The sequence below is a fragment of the Aspergillus pseudoviridinutans genome, assembly GCF_018340605.1.
Source record: "Aspergillus pseudoviridinutans IFM 55266 DNA, scaffold_3, whole genome shotgun sequence".
In the NCBI taxonomy this organism is placed as follows: Eukaryota; Fungi; Ascomycota; class Eurotiomycetes; order Eurotiales; family Aspergillaceae; genus Aspergillus; species Aspergillus pseudoviridinutans.
The window spans coordinates 388,276-411,082 of NW_025091283.1; the positions used below are offsets into that span (position 1 = coordinate 388,276).

Sequence of the window (22,807 nt, forward strand, 5' to 3'; positions counted from 1 at the left end):
ATACAGTGGAGTGTAAAGTGTTTGAAACACTGTTTTTGATACCGCCTTTCTGAACAGAATCCGATCTCCCGTATCTGCCACGAACAAGGTTAAGAAGATAAATATAATCAGGAATTAAGGAATAATAGCAATGCTTTTTTCGTCTACTTGTATTGATTTTAAAAATATGGGGCAGTGCACCGGATATTGGCTACCACGAAATTATTTCGCCGGTAGAATATGTGGTAGAAAGGGCGGTGATTCAAACATTTTACACCTGAATGTATGTGGAAATTTGAAGCGAATAGTGCTTGGGACTCGGAGGCCCGAGACCTGCATACACATTCTCCTACGTGGGAAATGATAGACGGCATTGAAAGAGCAGCCAAGAATGCTCATATATATTTATATAGTATCTCTAGAATGTCCAAGCACTCAATTAACCAATTGACCAATGCTAAGCGGCGGGCCATGCAATGGACAGCATTTCCAAGGTTCAAACCTTTAAACTGTACAACCTTTTATTCTTAGGCCTGGTCCGGAAAACATTGAGTGTAGACAGATGTACAGATCTACATGTAAAATCTTGGAACGTGGCTTGAAAGTGTGTGGGTACGTGAGTATTTTACGCGCGTTATGCGTTCCCTTCTACTTTCCTTCTATGGTTACCTCTACTCCCCTTTGATGCCGATGGATCGGTCAGGATTGGCGACCTCAACGATGGGGTTTCTACGGGGAAGCCGGCCCGAACCACGACCTCGTCTTACCCCTCCTTTATGTTACACAAGACCAGGCCTCAGCTGAGTTGGCCCTTGTACTATGTATTCTGGTCGGGTAGGAGGCCCTCTAGGAGGGCGTATGTAAATAACTTGAAGGCAGAGGCTTCTTAAGGGGACCCTCAAGAAACAGTCTTTGAATTAATTGGACTTAGTGCTCTTCTTCTACCTGATTGACAGGCCTTCTACCCTGCAAGTAGATACTATTACAGTATCCAAATCGTTAGATTTTGGGGCGCCCACACTGCTTGGCGATCTAATTTGATCTGTGCAAGATCGATATGTCAGCCCCACTGTCCCACACGTGCTATGTGGTGGAAATGCTAAAATCTTCTACGTGGAAAAGCAAATCGTTAGCGGCTTCAAAGGGTATCCACACTCCTCAGCGATCTGTATCATTAACAGACTTCGATCCTACTGTATTACATACGTGTCCGTGGGTATTCAATGGAGACGCTAAAACTTTACATAGGCTGAAAAGCGAGTAATCCTTATCTACCTAGATTGTAGGGCGCCCACATGTCCTTATCGATCTGATTCATCCAGATGTCCGCTCCGCTCCGTATTCCCAGGTATGATCAACATACTCCGCCCGTACTACAGTACATACAATCCACTATGATCACGGAAAGAGGAAAGCAGAATTTGACTATGTGTACATAGAAGAGCGATGATGAAAGCAAGTACTAAAGGGGCGGGGGAGCTCCTAGTCTAGCCTTAGCCGACTTCCAAGTTTGTTCAGTCAATTGAGGCCTTAAATACTTACTAGTATATCATCACGTAAGGTGAACTATCAGAGCACTTGAGCGTAACTCGGATTCTCATTTCCTCCGCTCAAATTCTCATTTCCAAGACTCGCCACCATTGACCCTCTATTGCCTCTCCAGACTCTCAATATGTTCCAGCCAATACCCCCAGGGTCGAGTGTCCCTATCGCTATCTGCGGCATGGGAATGCGATTGCCTGGCGGGATCCGCCACGAGGAAGAGCTTTATAATTTCCTCATCGACCAGAAAGATGCTCGCTCTATTGTTCCCCCCAATCGATACAATGTCGACGCCCACTTCAGTCCTCATGGTAAAAAAGGCACAGTAATCACGCGACATGGCTACTTCCTTGACGCCGATCTGTCAAATTTTGATCCCACTACATTCAAAATCACGGCGACTGAGGCTTCTCACCTGGACCCCAATCAAAGACTGTCCCTGGAAGTAGTTCGTGAAGCTCTCGAAAGCGCTGGCGAGACAAATTGGCGGGGAAAGAAGGTTGGAACATATGTGGGCTTGTTTGGAGAGGACTGGCAGGATATGCGACAAAAGGATGCCAGTTTCAACAGCTCCTACGGACTGATCGGCGCGCTGGATTATGCAATCGCCAATCGGATTTCATACGAATATGACCTAAAGGGACCGAGGTGAGCCATATCTCGGACCCCTCCCGGAAGCGTATGTATATTGACCACGTGCAGTGTGATGGTGAAGACCGCATGTTCGTCAGCCGCAGTCGGCCTACATGAGGCGATGCAGGAGATCCAAAGAGGCAACATCACTTCGGCGATCGTGGCAGGAGCAAACCTGATCTTCGCACCTGGAATGACGGTCGCCATGAGTATTCAAGCAGCACTATCCCCGGAAGGATCGTGCAAGTCATTTGATGCAGCGGCAGACGGCTATGCTCGCGGAGAAGCTGTGTTAGCGATATATATCAAGCGGCTTGACGAGGCGATTCGAGATGGCAATCCCATCCGGGCTATTCTTCGAGCATCATCCAGCAATTCTGATGGAAGGACACTCGGATTCAGTACCCCGAATGCCGACTCTCACGAGGCAGCCATGCGTGAGGCATATTCGATTGCTGGCCTAGACTTTTCTCAGACCGCAATGGTAGAGGCACACGGCACGGGGACAGCCACGGGTGATCCAATCGAGGCAGAGGCAATTGCTAGGTGTTTCGGCAAGGAAGGAGTGTACATTGGCGCGGTACGTATTTTTTAGTTGCTTCGTGGATATTACCATGTAGCCTTATGAAAACTTACCAAGGTCGCAGGTCAAACCAAACCTGGGTCATAGTGAAGGCGCCGCAGCTCTCACGAGTCTCGTCAAAGCGGTGGTCTCGCTAGAACACCAGACTATCATCCCGAATATCAAGTTCAAGACACCCAATCCAGCGAGTAAGTTACCTTTATGCCTGCTTTCCACATCCTGCTAATAGTTATAGTTTCATGGGAAACAGCAAAGCTACAGGTTCCGGTGAAGGTTTGCCCATGGCCCAAGGATCGTGCTGAGCGACTGAGTGTGAACTCTTACGGCATTGGTGGATCTAACGTCCATGTAATATGAATCTCTGTATTATATAACAGCGCCCACTGACTCTACCATCCAGTTTATTCTAGATTCGGCTGCCTCCTTCGGCCTAGGATTACCAAAGTCAATCCCACCAGTGGTCAATGACCAGAGCCAGAGGAAAGAACTACTGATTTTCTCCGCTGGTCATCCGGAATCTGTAAAGTCGATGGTAAAAAAACATCAAAATTATCTAGCCAAGTTCCCCGATCGTTTGAGAAAAATTGCCTATAATCTCTCTGAGAGAAGAGAGCGACTAAAATACAGAGCTTTTTGTGTCTCAAATGGGAGTCAGCTGCTGTCTGAGACTGCCGCAGCGCCCTGCAGGTATTTGAACCAAACTGCATTCGTGTTTACAGGACAAGGAGCCCAGTGGTATGTCTTCCTTCCTTTATTCGCTCTTTCCAAAGTTGTCATCGCGTGTCATCCCTAAAGAGTGTAGGGTACATATGGGACGTGATTTGATGTTGGAGTTTCCATCCTTCCTAGAGAATATTCGATCCATGGACCGTGTATTAAAGACCCTTGAACATGCCCCCTCTTGGTCTATTGAAGGCAAGTTGACACATATCAAGCCACTTACCAAAAGTGAACCATACTAATAGAAATGACAGATGTTCTTTGCCACACAGATGATGGAAAAATCTTGTCACAACCAGAATATTCTCAAACAATCTGTACTGCTCTACAGATCGGACTTGTAGACCTGTTAGAATCATGGGGCGTCAAGCCATTTGCTGTCGTTGGGCATTCCAGTGGCGAAATAGCTGCTTCATACTCAGCCAGATCTTTGACGAAAACAGAAGCCATTACCATTGCCTTCTACCGCGGTCATGTCTGTAAGGACCCGCCGCAGAAGGGGGGGATGGCAGCTGTTGGGCTAGGTAAGGCACAAGTCGCTGCTTTTCTGCTTCCGGGAGTTAGTGTTGCTTGTGAAAACAGTCCATCCAGTGTCACTTTGGCAGGGAATGTGGATGCTTTAGAGACGGTGATGGCCAAGATCAAGAAGGCGAATGAGGACACATTCGTTAGAAGACTGAAGGTGGAAATGGCTTATCATTCTGGTATGTGCTTCAATACCCATTTGAGCAGTCTCACAAAGCTTGATGCTAATACCGAGAAATTAGACCACATGCGTGATTTGGGAGCCAAATACCGTGACCTGGTCGCTAGCCATCTTGACCCTCGTCCGCCCAGAGTCCCATTTTACTCTAGTGCGTACGGTGGAACGGTACTTTCTGAGGCGTCTCAATTCGGTCCGCACTACTGGCAGGAGAATTTGGAAAATCCCGTTCTCTTTAATGCCGCTGTCAAGTCTATGGTTTCTACAACACCTCAGTTGGTTCTATTGGAGGTTGGACCACACTCGAGTCTGCGAGGCGCACTAAGCCAAATCACACAACCACTTCCCTCCACAGTCCTTTACGTCCCCACGTTGGTCCGCGGTAAGAACGATAGAGAGTCGTTTCTTTCAACGATAGGCCAGCTCTTTACAGCAGGTGTGGATATCAGAGCTAATTCCGATCCTACCGATGCTATAGTGCTACCAGATCTGCCAGCATACCAATTTCATTATGAAAAAAGTTACTGGGTTGAGTCAAGAGTGATGAGCAATTGGCGATTCCCAAAGCACCTTCCACATGACTTGTTGGGTATTCGGACTCTGGAAGGAACTGATATGGTCCCAACTTGGCGAAACAATCTTCAGCTTTACGAACTTCCTTGGCTGAGGGATCATCGGGTTGGGAAGGATATCGTATTCCCAGCTGCTTGTTACATTGCCTTAGCTGGCGAAGCCGCATTCCAGCTGACCGAGGGCGATGCACGAGACTATACTGTGAAGTCTGTGGATCTTCATCAGGCTTTACTTCTTCAGGAAGACGCCGCGACCGAAATTGTTACAACTCTTCGCCCTCAGCGCCTGACAACAAGCCTCAATAGTGACTGGTATGAGTTCCTGATCGTATCGCATGATGTAGAAACGTGGAAGAAGCATTGCTCTGGATTAGTCCGAATCGGTCGTGCGTCTACGCCACCGCCAGCCTTCAAAAAGGTAGCGGAGACACTCCCCAGAAAGGTCTCATCAACCCGTTGGTACGAAACCTGTGCCCGTGTCGGACTGAATTATGGCCCTTGCTTCACTGGCCTCCAAAAGATCACCGCTGGCGTTACCGAGACCAGGTCCGCGGCGGATATCATTGATAAACCTGAGACAGCATCCGAATCCACATACCCTCTCCACCCAATCACTCTGGACTTGGCCTTCCAGGCACTGACAGTAGCCATCTTTCAGGGTGACTATCGCACTGTTGATTACCTCCCTCTGCMCAAATTCCTCGGAGAGATCTATGTCGGCCATGGAACAGGTAAGAGAATCCATGTCTGCTCCACAAGCGGCGGTCAAACTTCGTCTGGTGGTCACCTGTACGGGATCGGGGAAGACGGGGACTTGCTCCTCTACCTGAAGGATCCGGTGCATATATGCCTAGAGAAGGACAGTGATGACCCAGAGCCAATGGCTGTCACTTTGGAATGGAAACCCGACTTTTCCTTCCTGGACAGTGGCAAACTGACCAGACCAATCTACGACATCCGAGAACAACTCATGTTGGGCGAGAGACTGTATGTGCTCTGCGCCCTTGAATCTAACATCGCCTTACAGGGCGTCTCAACAGCGCAGCCACATCTTGAGCAGTATAGGCAGTGGCTGGGGACTCAATGTGCGCGATTGGCAGAGCCGGGCTACATTCTGGTCGAGGATTCAGTTGACTTGGTCAACATGTCTTCCAAAGACCGCCGCAAGCTGATTCCCAAGGTTCTTGAGCAATGCAAGGCTATCGGTTGTGGTGATGTTGGAATCGCAATCTGGAAGGCATATGACCAGCTGGTTAATATATTTGAGGGAAAAAAGGACTTCCTTGACCTCGTCATCAACGATGGGACATTGTCAAATGTATACAATTGGGCCAACGACATGTGGGACGTCAGCGAGTTTTTCCAGCTCCTCGGCCATATGCAACCCCAGATGAAAATCCTTGAGATTGGAGCTGGCACAGGTGGGCTGACTGCCAAGGTTCTTGAACACCTTCGCTCGTCGTATGGGGAACGGCTTTATTTGCAGTACACCTTTACAGATGTGTCGTCTGGTTTCTTTCCAGCTGCAAATAAGAGGTTCGCAGGGTACCAGGCTATTGAGTATAAGGTACTCGATATCTCAAGACATCCGCTGGAGCAGGGGTTCCAGCGCGAGGAGTACGACCTTATCATTGCCTCCAATGTGAGAACTGCACCACCACACTCTTTTGGAATAATCCCGCTAAATGTCTTGCAGGTTCTACATGCCACACCCATTCTGCATGATACGCTTGTTCATGTCAGAACTTTACTGAAGCCTCAGGGCCGCCTATTCTTACAGGAGCTCTCTCCAGGTAAGTCTTAGGCTTCACTCTCCAAGGTTGTGATCAGACTATTGACTAACCGTTGATAACTGCAGTTGGAAACAGCATGGGCTATATCATGGTAAGTCCCTTTCTCATTTCTGCAGGTGAAAGAAATCCTGACTTGAAAAGGGCATCTTCTCGGGCTGGTGGCTCGGGGCAGCAGACGGCCGCGACGGAAAACCTTTCATTTTGCCTGAAGAATGGGATATAAGGCTGCGTTCTGCAGGATTTAACGGGTGCGAGACGGTCAAGTTTGATAATGAGAAGCCATATCACCTCAATGCAAATATCGTGGCCCGGCGAGCAATCGAGGTTGAATATCCCCGAACTATTACGCTCCTTTCTGGACCATCCGCAATCCATCCCCTGGCATTGAAGGTGGAGAAACTGCTACAGCAAAAAGGATTCCAGACGATGCACTGCCAATTGGGTGATGAGCAGCATACTATCCCGGACCAGGATCTGATATCTTTTCTTGACCTTGACCAGCCTTTCTTGAAAGCCCCAAGCGAAGCAGACTGGGATCAATTCCTTCATATGATTGGGACTCTGCAACAGGCAACTGTCCTTTGGCTTTTACCTCTGGCGCAGATAAAATCAAATGATCCGCATACAGCATTGATTCTCGGGGTGACTCGAACCATCCGCTCGGAGCTCGCAATGCCCCTCAGCACTCTCGAAATGGAATCCCACACTAGTTTGGAAGCGGCATTTGCAGTGGTTGATGTCCTCAACAAACTGCAACAATGCAATGAGGATGACGGGGACGTCGATCCAGACATGGAGTACTGTTGGGCTAATGGTGCTGTGCATGTTGGACGGTACCACTGGTACCCAGTCAAGAAGGCCTTAAAAGAAACAGCAGCCGAGCCTGCTACAAAGGTGTTGAGGATTGGGACCCATGGGCTGTTACAATCTCTGTATTGGAGTGGATGTGCTCTACCTGAGCTTGGAGCAGATCAAGTGCAGATTCAAACACAAGCTGTTGGATTGAACTTCAAAGATGTGCTTGTTGCCATGGGCGTGGTGGATAATGCCTCAAAGGATGCTATCTTTGGCGTGGAGGGGGCTGGATACGTTAGCAAGACCGGCGCAAACGTTGACCATCTCGAAGTGGGAGACAGGGTTGTCTATATCGGAGCTTCCACGGTTGGTCTGGCGACGGAGGTCCAGAGACAGGGATGCTTCACTCTGCGGATACCGGACTGCCTCAGCTTTGAGGATGCGGCGAGCATGTCTGCCGCGTATGTCACGGTACTCCTTGGTGTTGTTGAAAAGGCACGTCTTGAACGTGGACAGTCCATCCTCATCCATGCAGCCACGGGAGGTGTCGGCATTGCGGCTATCAATGTAGCACGGTGGCTTGGACTGGACATTTACTGCACGGTGGGTAGTGAACGCAAGGTGGAATCCTTAGTCCAAGAGCATGCCATTCCTCGCGATCGGATTTTCCATTCGCGTGATACCAGCTTTCGAGATGACATCATGGCAGCGACGAATGGTGTAGGCGTCGACTGCGTACTGAACTCTCTCTCGGGGGAGTTGTTGCACGCCTCATGGGAATGTGTAGCCGCATCGGGCTGCATGATTGAAATCGGGAAAAGAGACATGATCGGTCGAGGCCAGCTGGCTCTTGAGAGATTTGAAGACAACCGCACGTATTTCGGGATTGACTTGAGCAGATATATTGTCACCAACCCCACCAAGATTATGAAGCTAATGAAGCTGATGTTGCATCTCTGCACTGGGGTCCACATCCGGCCGATCAATCCCATCACTCTCTACGGCGCCAATGAGGTCCAAGACGCCTTCCGGTACATGCAACAAGGGTCCCATATCGGAAAGGTCGTCGTCAAGTTTCCGGAGGATCAAGGAGCACTTGGATGGAGTGTAGAGACACCCACGCCATCATTCAAACAAGATCGAGCTTACCTCCTCGTCGGTGGAATGGGCGGGTTGGGACGGGCCATTGCTACGTGGATGGTTACTCATGGCGCCAGGCATCTCATTTTCCTGTCGCGCACTGCTGGGACGTCAGAAAATGACAATATGTTCATGCAAGAGCTTGAAGCAAGGGGTTGCACAGTACAAGCCTGGGCGGGGGATGTCGCTGATCATGTAACTGTCAAGAACGCCATCCAGCAAGCGCCAGTGCCAATTGCCGGTGTCATGCAAATGGCGATGGTCMTCTGCGACGTGGGAATCTTGGACATGAGTCTCGAGGATTACCACACCGCTCTCAAACCAAAGGTGGATGGAACCTGGAATATCCACAATGCATTGCCAAACGAGTATCTTGACTTCTTCGTCATGTTCTCTTCTGCCTGTGGTCAGATGGGATACTATGGGCAGGCCAATTACGCTGCTGCCAACACCTTCCTCGACGCTTTCGCGCAGTATCGACATTCTCAGGGATTGAAAGCATCGGTCCAAGATATCGGCGCAATCAATGATGTGGGGTTCATCAGCCAAAATCCCGCTGTCAAAGCGTCCATGCAAGCCGGGTCAACCCGACTGATCACCGAGCAGGACTTCCTCGATACGCTGCAGTTGACTATTGCCAAATCATCCAGCCCCTCAGTCTCATACCCTGCCAGAATAGAAGACCTGGGAACCGGTCTTGTTTTCCACAACCCAAGCCAAGTCACCCAAATGTCGGAGTGTCAGTTACCCATCATGCATCCAGAGAACCACATCATCTGGAAACGTGACCCTCGCATGGCCATCTATCGGAACATCGAGACAACCTCTACAAAAGCCGAGACCACGAGCAACGGACTGAGATCATTCCTCTCGGAAATTAACGCTGATCCGGCCCTGCTTCAGCAACCTGCAGCCACAGAATTTATGGCTCGAGAGCTCCGAGACCGTGTGGCAACCTTCCTGATGCGGCAAGAGGGTGAAGAGCCGCTGGACCTTGGACTCACGCTCACAGATGCTGGTGTAGATTCTCTGGTAGCAATCGAAGTACGGAATTGGTGGAAGCAAAACCTTGGAGTGGAGATATCTGTGCTTGAATTGAAAAACGGAGGCAGCATGCTTGATATTGGAGGGCTGGCTGCGAAAAAGCTCCGGGAAAAATTGAGCAGCAGTGCATAAGTTGACTGCGAGTTCAACTATACCTGCGCGGGTCTCAATTGATAATGACATATCAAATCAAAAAGTTGATTGTGTCCTAGTTTTGTTTATTCCAATTTGGGCATTTGAATTTGGTATGAGTGCATTTACGTACCTGGCTATTTTCCTAGTAATTGTGCTAGAAGTGTTTCACAGAAGCTATGTGAGCTAGGATGACATATGGGGCATTTATTGGAAGTAGCCTGGGAACAGCCGGTTGAGCTTTTTCTGGGCCTCAGGACTCCAGTGTGGCTGAGGAGTACTGATACCAAACTTGACAGAGCCAGCCAGGTGCTTAGCCTGAACAAGATCAGAGTGCTCATCGTTAGCCAGAGCGTCAAGCACAACAGTGACAAAGCGACGAGCATTGTCAGCATTTGCCTTCATGTGGCCCATAACCATCTCCACAGTGACATCCATGGTAGACTCGTGCCAGCAGTCATAGTCGGGTCGACATGCAGATCATCTGGTAGGCAATTTCAGCCTCACAGGCCAGCTTCGCCTCGGGCAGGACGGACATGTTGATGGCACTTCCCACCCCAAGAACGGTGCATGTTGCGCTCTGCGCGAGTGGAGAACGGATGGCCCTTTATAGAAAGAAAAATGGGAGAGTTAGCCTGTCTCTTGCATCTCACAGAATTTGAATAACCTACCCATGCAGACAATAGTACTAGCCCATTCTGTCTCAGCTTCCGTAGATATATATAATAGTAAAGGAACTGCTTGATTGAAATTGCGCGTACCCACACACTCACGTAAGCATACAAATAATTGAAATCCACTGTTTAACTTAGTTATATCATCTAAAGTAATTATCAAAGGTTAATATATATATATATATAAACCACCGCTACTTTTATACCAACCTATGACAGAAATGATTATTCCCTTATATCTCACCAACCACTAGATATTTTGAATTGATATTTCATATTTAGATAAACTAGATACTAGGCTATCTAACAATATTAATATTTCTAGAGAAATCCTAGAAATTAGTGATTACTAAGCAAAATGGTGAAGGTTGGATTCGATTTTAGCGGTTCGGTTATGCAACTCTACGTGCATGTAGTTTTATAGTTAAACTTATACTAAATTAGAATAGGTTAGGATAGGTTCTAAGTTCTAAAAGTTAGACTTAAAATTATAGAAGTTCAATGCTAACTATTTTAACTAGATATCGACATTCCCTATATAACTAGATGTTAACCCTATAGAACTCTGCAATTTCTGACCAATCAGAACTTCGGCACCAAATGACTCATCATCCAGTTGTCTACACTGTACGGCTTCTGGAGTAGAATACCTAAATGGTTCAAACCGTTTTCTTAACCTCACATCCTAACATTATCCTCCAAAGTGACCCTTCAATTCCATCGTTAACAAGTTCTTCTCAACAATCTCCTTCTGCCGTTCCACCAACTCCTCGACGGACCAATTCACACTCATATACCGGCCATTCATAAATTGAGCTTCTTCAGTGGCCAGCCAAACCGCTGTCCCGCCAGCCAAGTCAAACGTATCCCTGGACATCCGAATAAATGCAGGCGCAGTAATATTAGTCAGAATCGAACCAGGGTGAAGGGCCGTTGCAACAACATTCGGGTTTAATGCCGCGATGTACCGCTGCATTTGCAGCTCCAGCAGCTTGCACATGCCGTAACTATCTGGCCCGGGTGTGAAAAAGACCCCACCTGCACTTGTAATATTGATGATATACCCAGATGACTTCCCCCCAAGAAGCTTAAGGAACTGCTGAGTTACCATGAGGGTGCCTTTCACCATTACTTCCTGTTTGATTCAATCAGTATAACAGGTTTTATACTCTCAGAAAAAGAGCGTCTTACAAAATCCATCCATATCCTGTCGATTGGGGTACTCCCAATCGGGCCTCCGTTATTGCATCCAGCATTGTTGATCAGTACGTCAGCTTTACCATGGTCGGCTTTGATCTGGTGGAAAAGCTCTGCGACCTGGGACTCATTTTGGATGTCGACAGCTTTAAGTACTACTTCAACGTCCGGATTGAGACTGCAGACCAATTTCTTCGTCTCTTCCAAATTCGCCACACTTCGGCCTGTGAGGTACAAGGTCTTTGAGCCTGCTTTTGCAAATGAAGTAGCGAATGCCTGTGGAACCGTTGGATTAGCGATTGGACATAACAGCTACAAAGAGCCCGGGTAGCCTATATACCTTCTGACCAATCCCCTGGCTTGCGCCCGTAATCACAATGACCTTTCCTTTCTGCGAAAGCTTCTCATTTAGGGGATTGATAGCAGGGTATATATCTCGGTATAGAGCTTTTGTGAATGCGGATTGTTTGACATAGTAGTCATCGGGAAGGTCATCTAAATTGGTCATTTTGTTGTTTGTATGGCTGTGAATGAGATCGTCATATATGATCTTCAAGTGAATTTAACGAACCTGAACAAGAATGTAATTAGAAAGGGCAATGTATTTGTTAATACTATTACATTAGTTGGAGATAAACCTTAAAGTTGTAATGCTAAGCTAATCATCAGGGTCTGATTATGCCATCCAAGATGCTGGGCATGGACCGCGTGTGTAAGCTGATGCCGTCAGTCACAAATGTTCCAGAGAAACAAGCGTCGATAAATGACCTCGGCAGTCTACATCGCATACGGTTGGATTGCTGTTTTCATTCTCCTGCTTGTACTTTGGTGGATGTTACATCATTATTCGGTTCACACTGTAAGCAAACGTGGCTGATGTAAGCCACCCATTGATTCGCCCCACACGCCTTCGGGGGGTGGGCCCGAAGAAGAAAGGCCAAGGCGTTAGGAAAGTTTGCCTCACTTGGCATCCGGTTCAACTCTGCAAAGTGGGGCTTATCACCTGGCAGCTCATAGACTCCAAATGTTCAAACCCATTGCAGAAAACTGTGGGTGTTTATGGATTATCTGAGCCTACGCTTCGTGCTCTTTTTTCTAAAAGACAACCAAAATACGCACTAGTAGTGATTATGTCTGAGCAAGCTGGGACAGTATGGGCAAGTATTACGACAGCTGTAATGCCAGGATACCAAATTACTCTCCTAAAGCACTGGTACGGAAGACGCGCGAGATAATATAGATCTTGACTTATCAGAATGACATTTGCATGGCTAAGACCTGATTTCAGGTTACGGCGATTGAAAAGGTTGCGGGCATGCTCGATTATTCCGCAACACTGCGGCACCACCCCCATGGGTCTTTCTGTGGGGGATATTGTCGCGGCCTTCTCTTCCCCGAGACTGAGATCTTATCTTTGATAGTCTTGATGAGATGGAGAATTAGTTCAATAGCCGGCTTTTTGTACACAATCCGAAACTGACTTTCCAGGGCTGTGAGCTCGTACTTTGCCATTCAGATAGTACCTCGAAATATCTTGTGGCTGGAAGCTGGGCCCTATGCCTTATTGATTGGGCGTCCACCGGCTACGGTTCATGGTTATTTGAGTTCTGTGCGCAACGGGTGATTGAAGGAAAAGACGGAAACTTCTACTAAAGTCGTTGGATGGGCCTCCAACTATTGCTCGATCGAAACTCATTCTCCCAGCCAATCCAAGAAGATAAAGTCATACCAAAGATCATCAAAGAAATTCAATGAATTTTATCCCTGTGCCTTCTTCCCCGATGCCAGAATCCCCACGGGACTGGAATAAACAATGTCAGCGCAAATGGATCTTCCTCGACGAGACCTGCTCCTGTTGCCTCTCCAAGCTCGTCCTTGGGAGCTACAAAAACCAATCGACTTCACAATCGCCTTGTACGAACTTTGTTTAATTTTATGGCCCAGGTCATCTGAGATTGACTAGCATCACAGCTACTGTGGAAGAATACCTGAGAAAAGGGATAATAATCGCAAAACCGCCTTCCCGTTCGCCAAACAATTGAATCCCGCGTTTCCCGCCGAGTCACCAACGCTATGTATTTTAGTCGGAGAAAGGATGCTCCGTCAGTGGTTCATATTGGATAAGACGAAGTGGTTCATATGGTTGCACCAATGGAAATCACAACAGGTCTAAATGCTAATAGGCCCCTAGCTGGCAATTTGTATAGCTCTAATTCATGACTAATATTGCGGGAAATAATAGATCCTGTCTCCGGGTATCCACCTATCTCTGCGTTCTGACAGATGACTTCCCGCCTTGGTAATCGGCCCTACTTCCGCCATACTCCGGGAACCCCGCTCTTCTTCATATAGAGAGGAATGATAGGGCTCACCACAATTCTGTCTGGACAGTACAATCATGCCTAAGAGACTAAACGCCGCAGCTAAGAAAATAAACAGCCAAAATGTCGATAGATGCCAATCGTCTATCACAGACACCCTGAGATCACGAGGGCCAAGTCACCGGCGGCAAATATCTGAACGCAGGCGCGAGCAAAACCGAATAGCGCAGAAGACCTATCGTTAGTTCTCTAATAGACAAGCTGGTTGACTCTTGTCTATACCTTACTTTTAGTCACTGGCCTGGCTGATGTATCTTCAGGAGAAAAGAAGAAGAGCTACCTGCAGCGACTTGAAGTTATTGCCATGGGAGCGAGGACCGCTCCTACACCACCGTCCTCGCATAATGACGAATCAGCGGAACGTATATATCCGAGAAATAATCACAGTCCTGTGAGGGGTCCGGCCTTCAATAATGATATGTGTGCAGGAGGTGGTCTACGCGGACTAAGCCCTCATCCCTGTCCCCTTATCAATCATGAAGTTGGAAACGAACTGGATCTACCTAGTTCTCTATCAGGGTTTCCACAGTATGATCAGATAATGGGTGAATCATTCAATGAATTTGAGCGTGGCGTAGACTTCTCGGTTGAAAATTCGGTATTTCCACCCCCGGCCGATCTCGCTCTAGGGCTTCACTCGGACAACATTTACGCAGGGAGACCAAGCAATGCAGATCAATACATCAGCGGAGCCGCAGAGGACGAATTCCCAAGAAATCACGAGAACAACCAACAGGCTCTGGCACAGTTTGCAGTTCAGGCTCCTTTCAGCCCCAGCAGATTGAGCAATGTATTGTTGTCTGGGGATGGCGTGAGCCGAAAGTACACCCTTGAAGATATCATGGTCGCAGGAATACGCGCCCTTTCAGAGGGAGAAAGCCAGCCAAAGAATGACACACAGCCTAGTAGACAGCCAACAACGGTCGCGGGAACTCGACCAAACCTGGCCACAGCAGCAAGTCCGGAACAGTGCTACACACCGGATATACACCTGAACACGATTCAACTCACCACCATGTCATTTGTCGCAGCATGCTTTGCCAACGCGGCTATGCTTGGACTATCACCGGAAGCTTTGTGGAGCCGAACATCACAGTCACCATTTTATCAGGCCCAGATGGCAGATTATCCATTCGGATCAGCGAGTACGGGACAATTCGCCTATCTCAAGCCCCTGCTTCGACCCTCTAGCACACAAGTTGCCCACCCTCATCATCCATACCTCGACATCCTCCCATTTCCTTCTTTCCGAGATCGAATCATTCAGCTCCTTCAGGTTCAACCCCCGCCATTTGACCCTGATAAGCTCTGTCAGGATTTGAAAAGTGATGGGCTCATTTGTTGGGGTTCGACGAAGAGGGACGGACGGGATAAAGCGGGCTCAGGAGCACCTTGGGACATCCGAAGTTGGGAGATAAAACCATGGTTTTTGAACAAGTGGTGGTTTTTGTTCGATGGGCCGGATGGTGAAATGTATCAACACAGTCGGTGGTGGTCTGAGCTGAGGGGTGAAAAGTCCTCATACCCTTGGTAAAGAGAATATTTTGAGATAATCCAACAAAATACTCCCTTGAATGCATGTATGTACATGCTTGTCATCTACGGATCTGACAGTTTTGCAGGTGGTGCAAGGTCCTAGTTTTGGCACTTATCCTTTATGCTTGTCAAACACTGGGCATTCCAGGATTACATTAGCAATCAAACCTATAATAGTCAGAGTGGCGTACATAATTGGTTGGAAGTCTTCATTCAAAGTAGTCAGGTGAAAAGGGAGCCTTCCATCGAGCAGGCTTAGTACAATTTCTTACAGAATAATACTCGGTACGCTATCTTCCTTTTGATCAGCAAGCAATATCCATCTGATGGGCTTCTCTTAAGTAGTAAACTGGATCTTTTGTTGTTGGTTCTCACAGCTCTGGTGTATCAGCAAATGATTCGTCCCACCTATTGCATCAAATTTGTTAGCACGAAAAGGAAGAATATCTTGAATGATAGAGCACCCACGCAGCATGATATCTTCCACCAGAAACACCGGCAACTTCGACAACACCTCTGATCTTTTCGTTTTCCTCCGGAGTAAGGGTAACAGACAAGGCCAGGATATTGGTATCCAAATTCCTCGGCTTCGTCGTACCTGGAATTGGGATAATATCATCGCCTTGGGCCAAAAGCCACGCAAGTGCCAATGTGCTAACATTAACACCTTTGGATTTAGCCATCGCATCCAAGGCTTCTACAATCTGCAGGTTCTTAGGGAAATTCTCGGGCGAGAACCTCGGTAGGAAACGACGGATATCGCCTTCAGGGAAATCGTTCGGGGACTTCAGTTGCCCTGTCAGGAAACCCCGTCCAAGAGGTGCATAGCAGACTACTGCCACACCGAGTTCGCGGCATGCGGCCAGCAGGCCGTTTTGTTCAATATCGAGACTAAATGGGTTATATTCAATCTGGACAGCGGCGATGTGGTGGATCTTGCACCTGTGGCCCCGCAAAATTGTCAGTTTTAAACGTTGGATTCGCGGTAATTGGTATGAGTTCATTCACTTACGCGCGACGCAGGGTGTTCGCAGAACATTCAGACAATCCCAGGTACTTAATCTTCCCCTCATCTTTCAGCTCAACCATTGCAGCGACTGTCTTCTCAATTGGAGTGACCTTATCCAAGCGATGAATGTAATATAGGTCAACACACTCAAGACCCAGTCTGTGTAGACTGCGTTCACAGGCACCCTTGATATATTCAGGGTCGCTCCTGACCAGAGGATTTCCCGCGTCATCAACACCACCACCACCCTTAGTAGCAAGGAAAATTTCGTCCCGTTTTCCAGTTTTGGCGAACCATTTTCCAAGCAGGTCCTCGCTGTCTCCGTACACATCAGAAGTATCCCAATTAAGTATACCGCTGCTGTAGATGTAATCCAAAAATTGAAGACGCTCTTCGTCGGGTGCTGCGGGCGCATAGTACGCTGAAAGCCCCATGGCACCGTATCCTAGGGCTGTGACTTGAGAGCCATTTTGGCCAAGCTGACGAGAAGGGAGTTTGGGAGCCATGTTGGTTTCGTGATAATGAAAGAAGGAAGATGGGTGATGTGGGATTTAACTATTTCAGTCAGAGTAGCATTGTTGCGGAGGAGAGCTTAACTCTGCAGCAGGGGTCACTCATAAGTACCTCTCCATGCCATGTTTTATGTCTTCATTGTAAAGTTGTGGCCAACATTGATGAACCGCGGATTCGTGAATCCCCTTGCTGAGAAAAGCCTTACGTCTAGGATTATGTCTGGGTGCAGATAGTAGCTTACGAGAGAACATTAACGACTCGGTTAGATAGTTATTTAGTTAACTAATTAGGGGTGGCTTACTTCAGCTCTCTTTGCTTACGGTGGCTGACCAAATCCTAAATTCCTAATGAAACATCCGAGAAATATGAACAGGAAATTACCGCTCCATTTTCTCAACAAATTCACTGCCTACCTTATGGTGCCATATAACATAATGCCCAAACTGGTCATATAAACAGGCATTATATTAGATTTACTTGCCTAACTATATTTTCATGAAACCCAATTGAATTTGAGTTTTGATAGGTACCAACCCGTCTTACTCTGCTTGGTGGTTATTATTATACGTGCAGTATGTGGCAGTTGCCTATTAGGTATATCCTGATATAAAAGTTCGAGTTCTTGTTACTAATGAGCTCCCAGCATTTAGTCCCATAACTGAAGACCAACTGAAGTGTCCAGCATGGTCACCGTTGCAGTGGCCGGTGGGGGGAGCGGAATAGGGTCAGACATTGTCCAAGCGATCCTTGACGCAAAGAAACACGACGTGGTTGTTCTTTCACGGTCAATCCAGCCTCACCTGTCATCACAGGGAGTTGATGTCCGCGTTGTTGATTATGGATCAGTCAAAGGTGTCAGCAAGTCACTGAGAGGAGTACACACAGTGATAAGCTGCATTGCTGCATATGGGAGTAACTCGACCACCTCCGAGCTAGTCCTCTTGGAAGCAGCGAAACAAGCGGGTGTGGCTCGTTTTGTGCCGTCGGAATGGAACAGTGATTGCCATGATGTTGTCGATCTCTACTCCGGCAAGAGTATTGTTTGGGAAGCTGTCCAATCTTCAGGGCTGGAATATACTCGGTTCATGAATGGTCTCTGGATAAACGTATTCGGTCCCGGCTGCATCAGGGACGAAAGGGAAGCTCTTGGGGGTTACAAAGGACGCCCACCGTTTGCTATTGACTTAAAAGCTGGCACGGCGATAATACCAGGTGATGCATCTCAGGCTGTGGTAATCACGAAAACACAAGACGTTGGCCGGTTCGTGGCTGCTGCCCTGGATCTACCTAAGTGGGAACCCGAGAGTAGGATTGTTGGCGACAAGCTTACTTTAACCGAGGTTGTTGAGTTGGGGAAAGTGATTTGTGGAAGAGACCTTCACATCAAGGTCATGTCAATTGAGAATCTTGAAGGACTTCTGCATGGTAACATGAGCAGTGGTGAAAGATTCTATTATCAACTCCTTTTGGCCATTGCCAAAGGCCGGATGGACTTCGAGCCTACTTTGAATGACCTCTGTCCCGATATCAAACCTATTACTGTCAAGGAGTATCTCAGAAGGCATTGGACCAATGACTAGCGATCTGTGTGCAGACCCGGCTTTTCAGCAGGTGCATAACATTGCATTCAGTCATTATTTAATACAAGTAGTCCAGAAGGTGTTACCAGGATTCAAAGTTGATTGTAAACAAGTTGAATCCAGACTGTATTGGTGCAGCAAACATGACTGCTCCAAAAGTTAATTCCATAATATATACCTCAGGAAACACGAATTATGAGTCAACGAATGCCTAGGAATCTGAAGCATCTGCCGGATGACAAACACTAGGACAGTCTTCCAAAGTCATAAACCAAGACAAACATTGATATCGCATAACTTCATATCTCTGTATGATTTCTTAAAAAGTGGCGAATACTGGCTACCCAGGTAACAAAAGCCAGTTAGCAAAACAGCACAGCCAAACATGTTTCATGGTCCTACAGTTGTCTTGCTTATAGCACATCCTACTGTGCCATATAATGGTTGTGACATAACTGAATTTTTCTAGATGTGGTTTTCATTATCAAATCTCACTATCTTGCTGGTTATCAACAGCAGTCCGTGCTCATTGAATTGGGTCGAAAAACTCTCCTGAGAAGGCAGTTGATTCTGGAGATGAAGAAGTCGAGCTAATCCTGACAAGCATCTAGTGCGGTAGATAACGACCATGTCCATAGTCAGGCTGATTTTTTCTGTCCTTATTGTAAAGCATTTTTTGTTTAGTTGAAAAAAGACTAGTTCGAAACAAAATAATTTGCTGCCACAATGTCTCCCAACCCTAACTGTTTCACCATTGCATCCACATCAAATCTCATTCGCTGCATTATGCCCATTGGTTTTTCCTTCAAACCAAGGGGAATATTTGAATTGGGATTTTGGTTATAGAGGAAGAATACATAACGATGCGGTACGGCAGCAGGGGGCGGACTGGCAGCAGTCCATGGCGCAATTGCAGGCTCGTCGCTTTTGAGCTCCTGATCCGGATGCGTAATTTTGAAGCCAGTTTGAATCCAGTGAGCAACGGGGCTGAGAACATTCCACGAGATGAACGGCGCGTCCAGGTCGATGCAGATGATTGTGTAGGCGCCTGGGGGGAGGTCAAGAGGTGCCACGAGAGTCGGGGTAGGGTGGGTGTCTTTTGGGTGATTAACCAACTATCATCATGGCTTGAATCGCTTGCTCTGAGGCTCTCATACCTTTCTTGTCAATTTTTTCCCCTGGAGTAACTCTGTGCGAGCCAAGGCTCACGCCAAGTGTGCTATAGATGCCGTTCCTGAGGCCCAGGAGGACCGTCTCGTGGTGGGAAACGTCAGGCATTCTGAGTACCACTTGTAGATATCGAGTGTCTGAGATCAAAGAGAGGAAATAGACAGATGTGAAAGCTTCTTGATAATTTTGTTGGGGCAAGCGATCAGCTCCCGGTTCCGGCCCCGAGAGCGGCTCAGATTTGACAGGATTGTACAAAGCTACAACGACCTTATGATGGCGATATCCCTGTATATCCTTCCTGGCCAGTACCCTGGCCACCTTCTCTTTCGTTTGGTGGCTGTGTTCGGGACATCCATTTGTAGAAAGTCAAAAGGATTTCTCCATGTTATAAAGATCACCACCTCAGGCTACGTTGCCCATCTCAATCAATCCATTCTTTCTCTCCCAGCCTAGTTCTACCATTCGTTTCTCCATTGATTGAGCCCTTCTGATCGGCTGAGCCTGATTTGCCATTGCGCTTTCATTCACTACAAAGCATGCGGTGAGCAATTTTGGTTTAATATGGAAGTCTGTGGCATATCAAAAAAGGGTGGATAGATTTTGAGAAAGGCTGATTTGTCCTTTTCCAACGCCATCCACCTTTAATCCGTCAGAAATTTTGAAATGTGGCTCTTGGTCTGCGGTATCTTCACCTGCACCGGCAAGCATGGACCGATCATTGTGGGCAACGTGAACTGGTAAGCGATTCTGGGACTAGACCGGCATGGCATAGAGATTAATCTAGACTCATCACCGTCCGCCCCACCTCCCAGAAAGGTCGCTACATCGGACATTGACGTGATTATTAGATCTGACCATTTATGACGCTGGAACGCGAACATACATAATTCAAACATATGAGAACTTCCATGCAGCGTTGAATACCTTTTTGTTGTTGAGGGAACGGCTTCTTCCGGAGCTGCTATCAGGCCCGTAACTCCGTACTCCCTGTCCTAATTTCAGGATGATTCGATCATCAAAGTCCTAATCCCCAAGGAGTCGACGATGACTACGCTCACAGCTCACGGCATTCAGAAAACGAAATGCTGTAGTAAAATTTGAGTTTAATGGCTCACGTCAGCCAGATCTCCCGAGTTGCGTCTCCCAATCATTGCACGTGTATTTGACGAATTCGATTACGTTCATGTCAGCAATTTTGCACTAGGAACGTACATAATTACTCTTCATCCCCACTCGATCCACATTTGGTATGTCTCAGAATTACAGAAACTATCTTGTCGCCACTCAAGTCTATGAAGAGGGAAACGCTCAACCAAAAAGGGAAAAGAGGCTGCTGCAGGAAGCATGTGTTCTACGCCTTGTATCTAATACCAATCTAACCACTGGCTATAGAATAACATCGTATTCAGCCACATGATTGGTTAAGTTGAGCAGAGATCTCCCCTACACCAGCTGCTGGATTAACTAACCGGCAGAGACAGATACAGACCAATTATTGTTTGATATTTCGAAGTCTCTCGGTATCACTAGTGCCTCTTTTTCCAAACCAGCTATGCTCTAGTTTCGTTGTAGCTGCACAACTCACGTTGATGTAGTGGCTAAGTCATAAAACAAATCACTCAGCACTTCCTGATGTTAGGAATCAGCCTGTAGTATTGTGCCGGTTTTAATATCCACCACGTAGACCAGGAACTGTACCTCATCCTCCAATTTCAAATGTTTATAACAAATAGGAACCAGTTCTAATTCCGTAGGCCACTGTCTATTGAAAGTTTTCGTCAATATTTATGATTGGAGTAAAACTTTGAAGGGAAAGGTCCCGAGTAAGCAGACTGCAGATTTGTTTCAATTGATATTAACCGAGGATTATCATCTACCAGAACTTGGCAAGGTGAAGAGCGCCTCCCACTTGGACAAATCTGGTTAGGTCAGTGTCATAAATGTTCAACATTTTACGCCAGGCTGACAGTGGACGAAGCTAATTATGTCTGAGTCTTGTTCCGTCCTAAACAGTTAACGCCTTAACTCAAGATCCTTTCCACAAGAGTCAACATTCTATTAGGTCAGCCGAGCTGATCCTCCCCCAGAAAGAGTCAAATACATGTGACTGTTTTTATCGTTCATCGATCAACCACGATTAGAAGGTTTTCTAATCAAATTACCTTATAGTAGTCCTATCATGTTCCATTACCTGGCGGTTCGTTATGTTAATTATTGAATTCAATAATAATGTGTTCAAATTGATTCCTGGACAGTCAAGAGCATTTGACTCCTACTGTCAGACCAATTGTGCCCTCGCTAGGAATCTAACTGGTATGGAGGAATTCGCTATTTATAAGACACCTACCTCCCACATAAAAAGTCCTCAAGGCAAAATCCCTTCTCTTTTCCTTATATCTCCTACCTCTAGTACACAATGGCATCCGTTGCTTTAATTGGGTGCACCGGTATGGTGGGTACTCATATTGTCAGCACCCTCCTCGCTAATCCCTCTATCTCGCACATTGTCACCCTCTCTCGACGACCCCCCCAAGCAGCATCTACCGCTCCACAGACGAAACTCACGGCCTTCATCTCAGATGATACCTCACTCTGGACGCCTCACCTGGCCTCTGTGTCTCCGCCACCCGCGATCTTTATTTCTTCCTTTGGTACCACTCGAGCCTCTGCTGGTGGATTCGATAACCTGTACAAGGTCGAACATGGCGTGAACATAGAGACGGCGATCGCCGCCAAGAAAATGGGAGTTAAAGCCTACGTGCTGGTTTCATCTGTTGGTGCTACTAAGACCTCATCCTTCCCCTACTCCCGAATGAAGGGTGAGATAGAGGAAGATGTCAAAGCCTTGAATTTCGATCGGACGATTATCCTTCGCCCTGGTATAATTTCCGGCACTAGAGGAGAGAGCAGGCCCGTGGAAGCCGTGCTCCGCTTCTTCGCCGGAATTGCTGGAAAGGTCCATTCGATCCTGAAAGACAGCTGGCCTCAAGATGCGGATGTGATCGCTAGGGCCGCTGTGAACGCAGGACTCAAGGCTGTCGACGGTGAAGTGGAGGGCAGTGACATCATTCACCAGGGAAAACTATAGGCATTTTGAGGAACTTCGCTTTT

General features: G+C 47.3%; 8 protein-coding genes across 8 annotated transcripts; 4 read left to right on the forward strand and 4 right to left on the reverse strand.

Annotated features, from left to right (window-relative positions):
- Positions 1-1,651: 1,651 nt before the first annotated feature.
- Asppvi_003852 (type I polyketide synthase) lies at positions 1,652-9,636 on the forward strand (the record flags this gene model as incomplete). Its single annotated transcript, XM_043299809.1, has 10 exons — positions 1,652-2,169; positions 2,224-2,734; positions 2,802-2,925; positions 2,973-3,085; positions 3,138-3,269; positions 3,789-4,161; positions 4,225-6,374; positions 6,429-6,525; positions 6,591-6,616; positions 6,667-9,636. 10 exons carry the CDS (start codon positions 1,652-1,654, stop codon positions 9,634-9,636), a joined length of 7,014 nt encoding a protein of 2,337 aa, XP_043155744.1.
- A 207-nt stretch (positions 9,637-9,843) lies between these two features.
- Asppvi_003853 (S-methyl-5-thioadenosine phosphorylase) lies at positions 9,844-10,074 on the reverse strand (the record flags this gene model as incomplete). The annotated part of the gene is made up of 1 exon (XM_043299810.1): positions 9,844-10,074. The coding sequence occupies one exon, from the start codon at positions 10,072-10,074 to the stop codon at positions 9,844-9,846; it is 231 nt and encodes a 76-aa protein (XP_043155745.1).
- A 927-nt stretch (positions 10,075-11,001) lies between these two features.
- Asppvi_003854 (SDR family NAD(P)-dependent oxidoreductase) lies at positions 11,002-12,015 on the reverse strand (the record flags this gene model as incomplete). Its single annotated transcript, XM_043299811.1, has 3 exons — positions 11,002-11,445; positions 11,502-11,783; positions 11,848-12,015. 3 exons carry the CDS (start codon positions 12,013-12,015, stop codon positions 11,002-11,004), a joined length of 894 nt encoding a protein of 297 aa, XP_043155746.1.
- Positions 12,016-14,429: 2,414 nt separating this feature from the next.
- Asppvi_003855 (DUF3425 domain-containing protein) lies at positions 14,430-15,422 on the forward strand (the record flags this gene model as incomplete). The annotated part of the gene is made up of 1 exon (XM_043299812.1): positions 14,430-15,422. One exon carries the CDS (start codon positions 14,430-14,432, stop codon positions 15,420-15,422), a length of 993 nt encoding a protein of 330 aa, XP_043155747.1.
- Positions 15,423-15,795: 373 nt separating this feature from the next.
- Positions 15,796-16,939, reverse strand: Asppvi_003856 (uncharacterized protein; the record flags this gene model as incomplete). The annotated part of the gene is made up of 3 exons (XM_043299813.1): positions 15,796-15,832; positions 15,893-16,366; positions 16,437-16,939. 3 exons carry the CDS (start codon positions 16,937-16,939, stop codon positions 15,796-15,798), a joined length of 1,014 nt encoding a protein of 337 aa, XP_043155748.1.
- A 690-nt stretch (positions 16,940-17,629) lies between these two features.
- Asppvi_003857 (uncharacterized protein) lies at positions 17,630-18,526 on the forward strand (the record flags this gene model as incomplete). The annotated part of the gene is made up of 1 exon (XM_043299814.1): positions 17,630-18,526. One exon carries the CDS (start codon positions 17,630-17,632, stop codon positions 18,524-18,526), a length of 897 nt encoding a protein of 298 aa, XP_043155749.1.
- Positions 18,527-19,221: 695 nt separating this feature from the next.
- On the reverse strand, positions 19,222-19,804 carry Asppvi_003858 (YbhB/YbcL family Raf kinase inhibitor-like protein; the record flags this gene model as incomplete). The annotated part of the gene is made up of 2 exons (XM_043299815.1): positions 19,222-19,622; positions 19,684-19,804. The coding sequence occupies 2 exons, from the start codon at positions 19,802-19,804 to the stop codon at positions 19,222-19,224; spliced, it is 522 nt and encodes a 173-aa protein (XP_043155750.1).
- A 2,308-nt stretch (positions 19,805-22,112) lies between these two features.
- On the forward strand, positions 22,113-22,784 carry Asppvi_003859 (protein fmp52, mitochondrial; the record flags this gene model as incomplete). The annotated part of the gene is made up of 1 exon (XM_043299816.1): positions 22,113-22,784. The coding sequence occupies one exon, from the start codon at positions 22,113-22,115 to the stop codon at positions 22,782-22,784; it is 672 nt and encodes a 223-aa protein (XP_043155751.1).
- Positions 22,785-22,807: the final 23 nt, after the last annotated feature.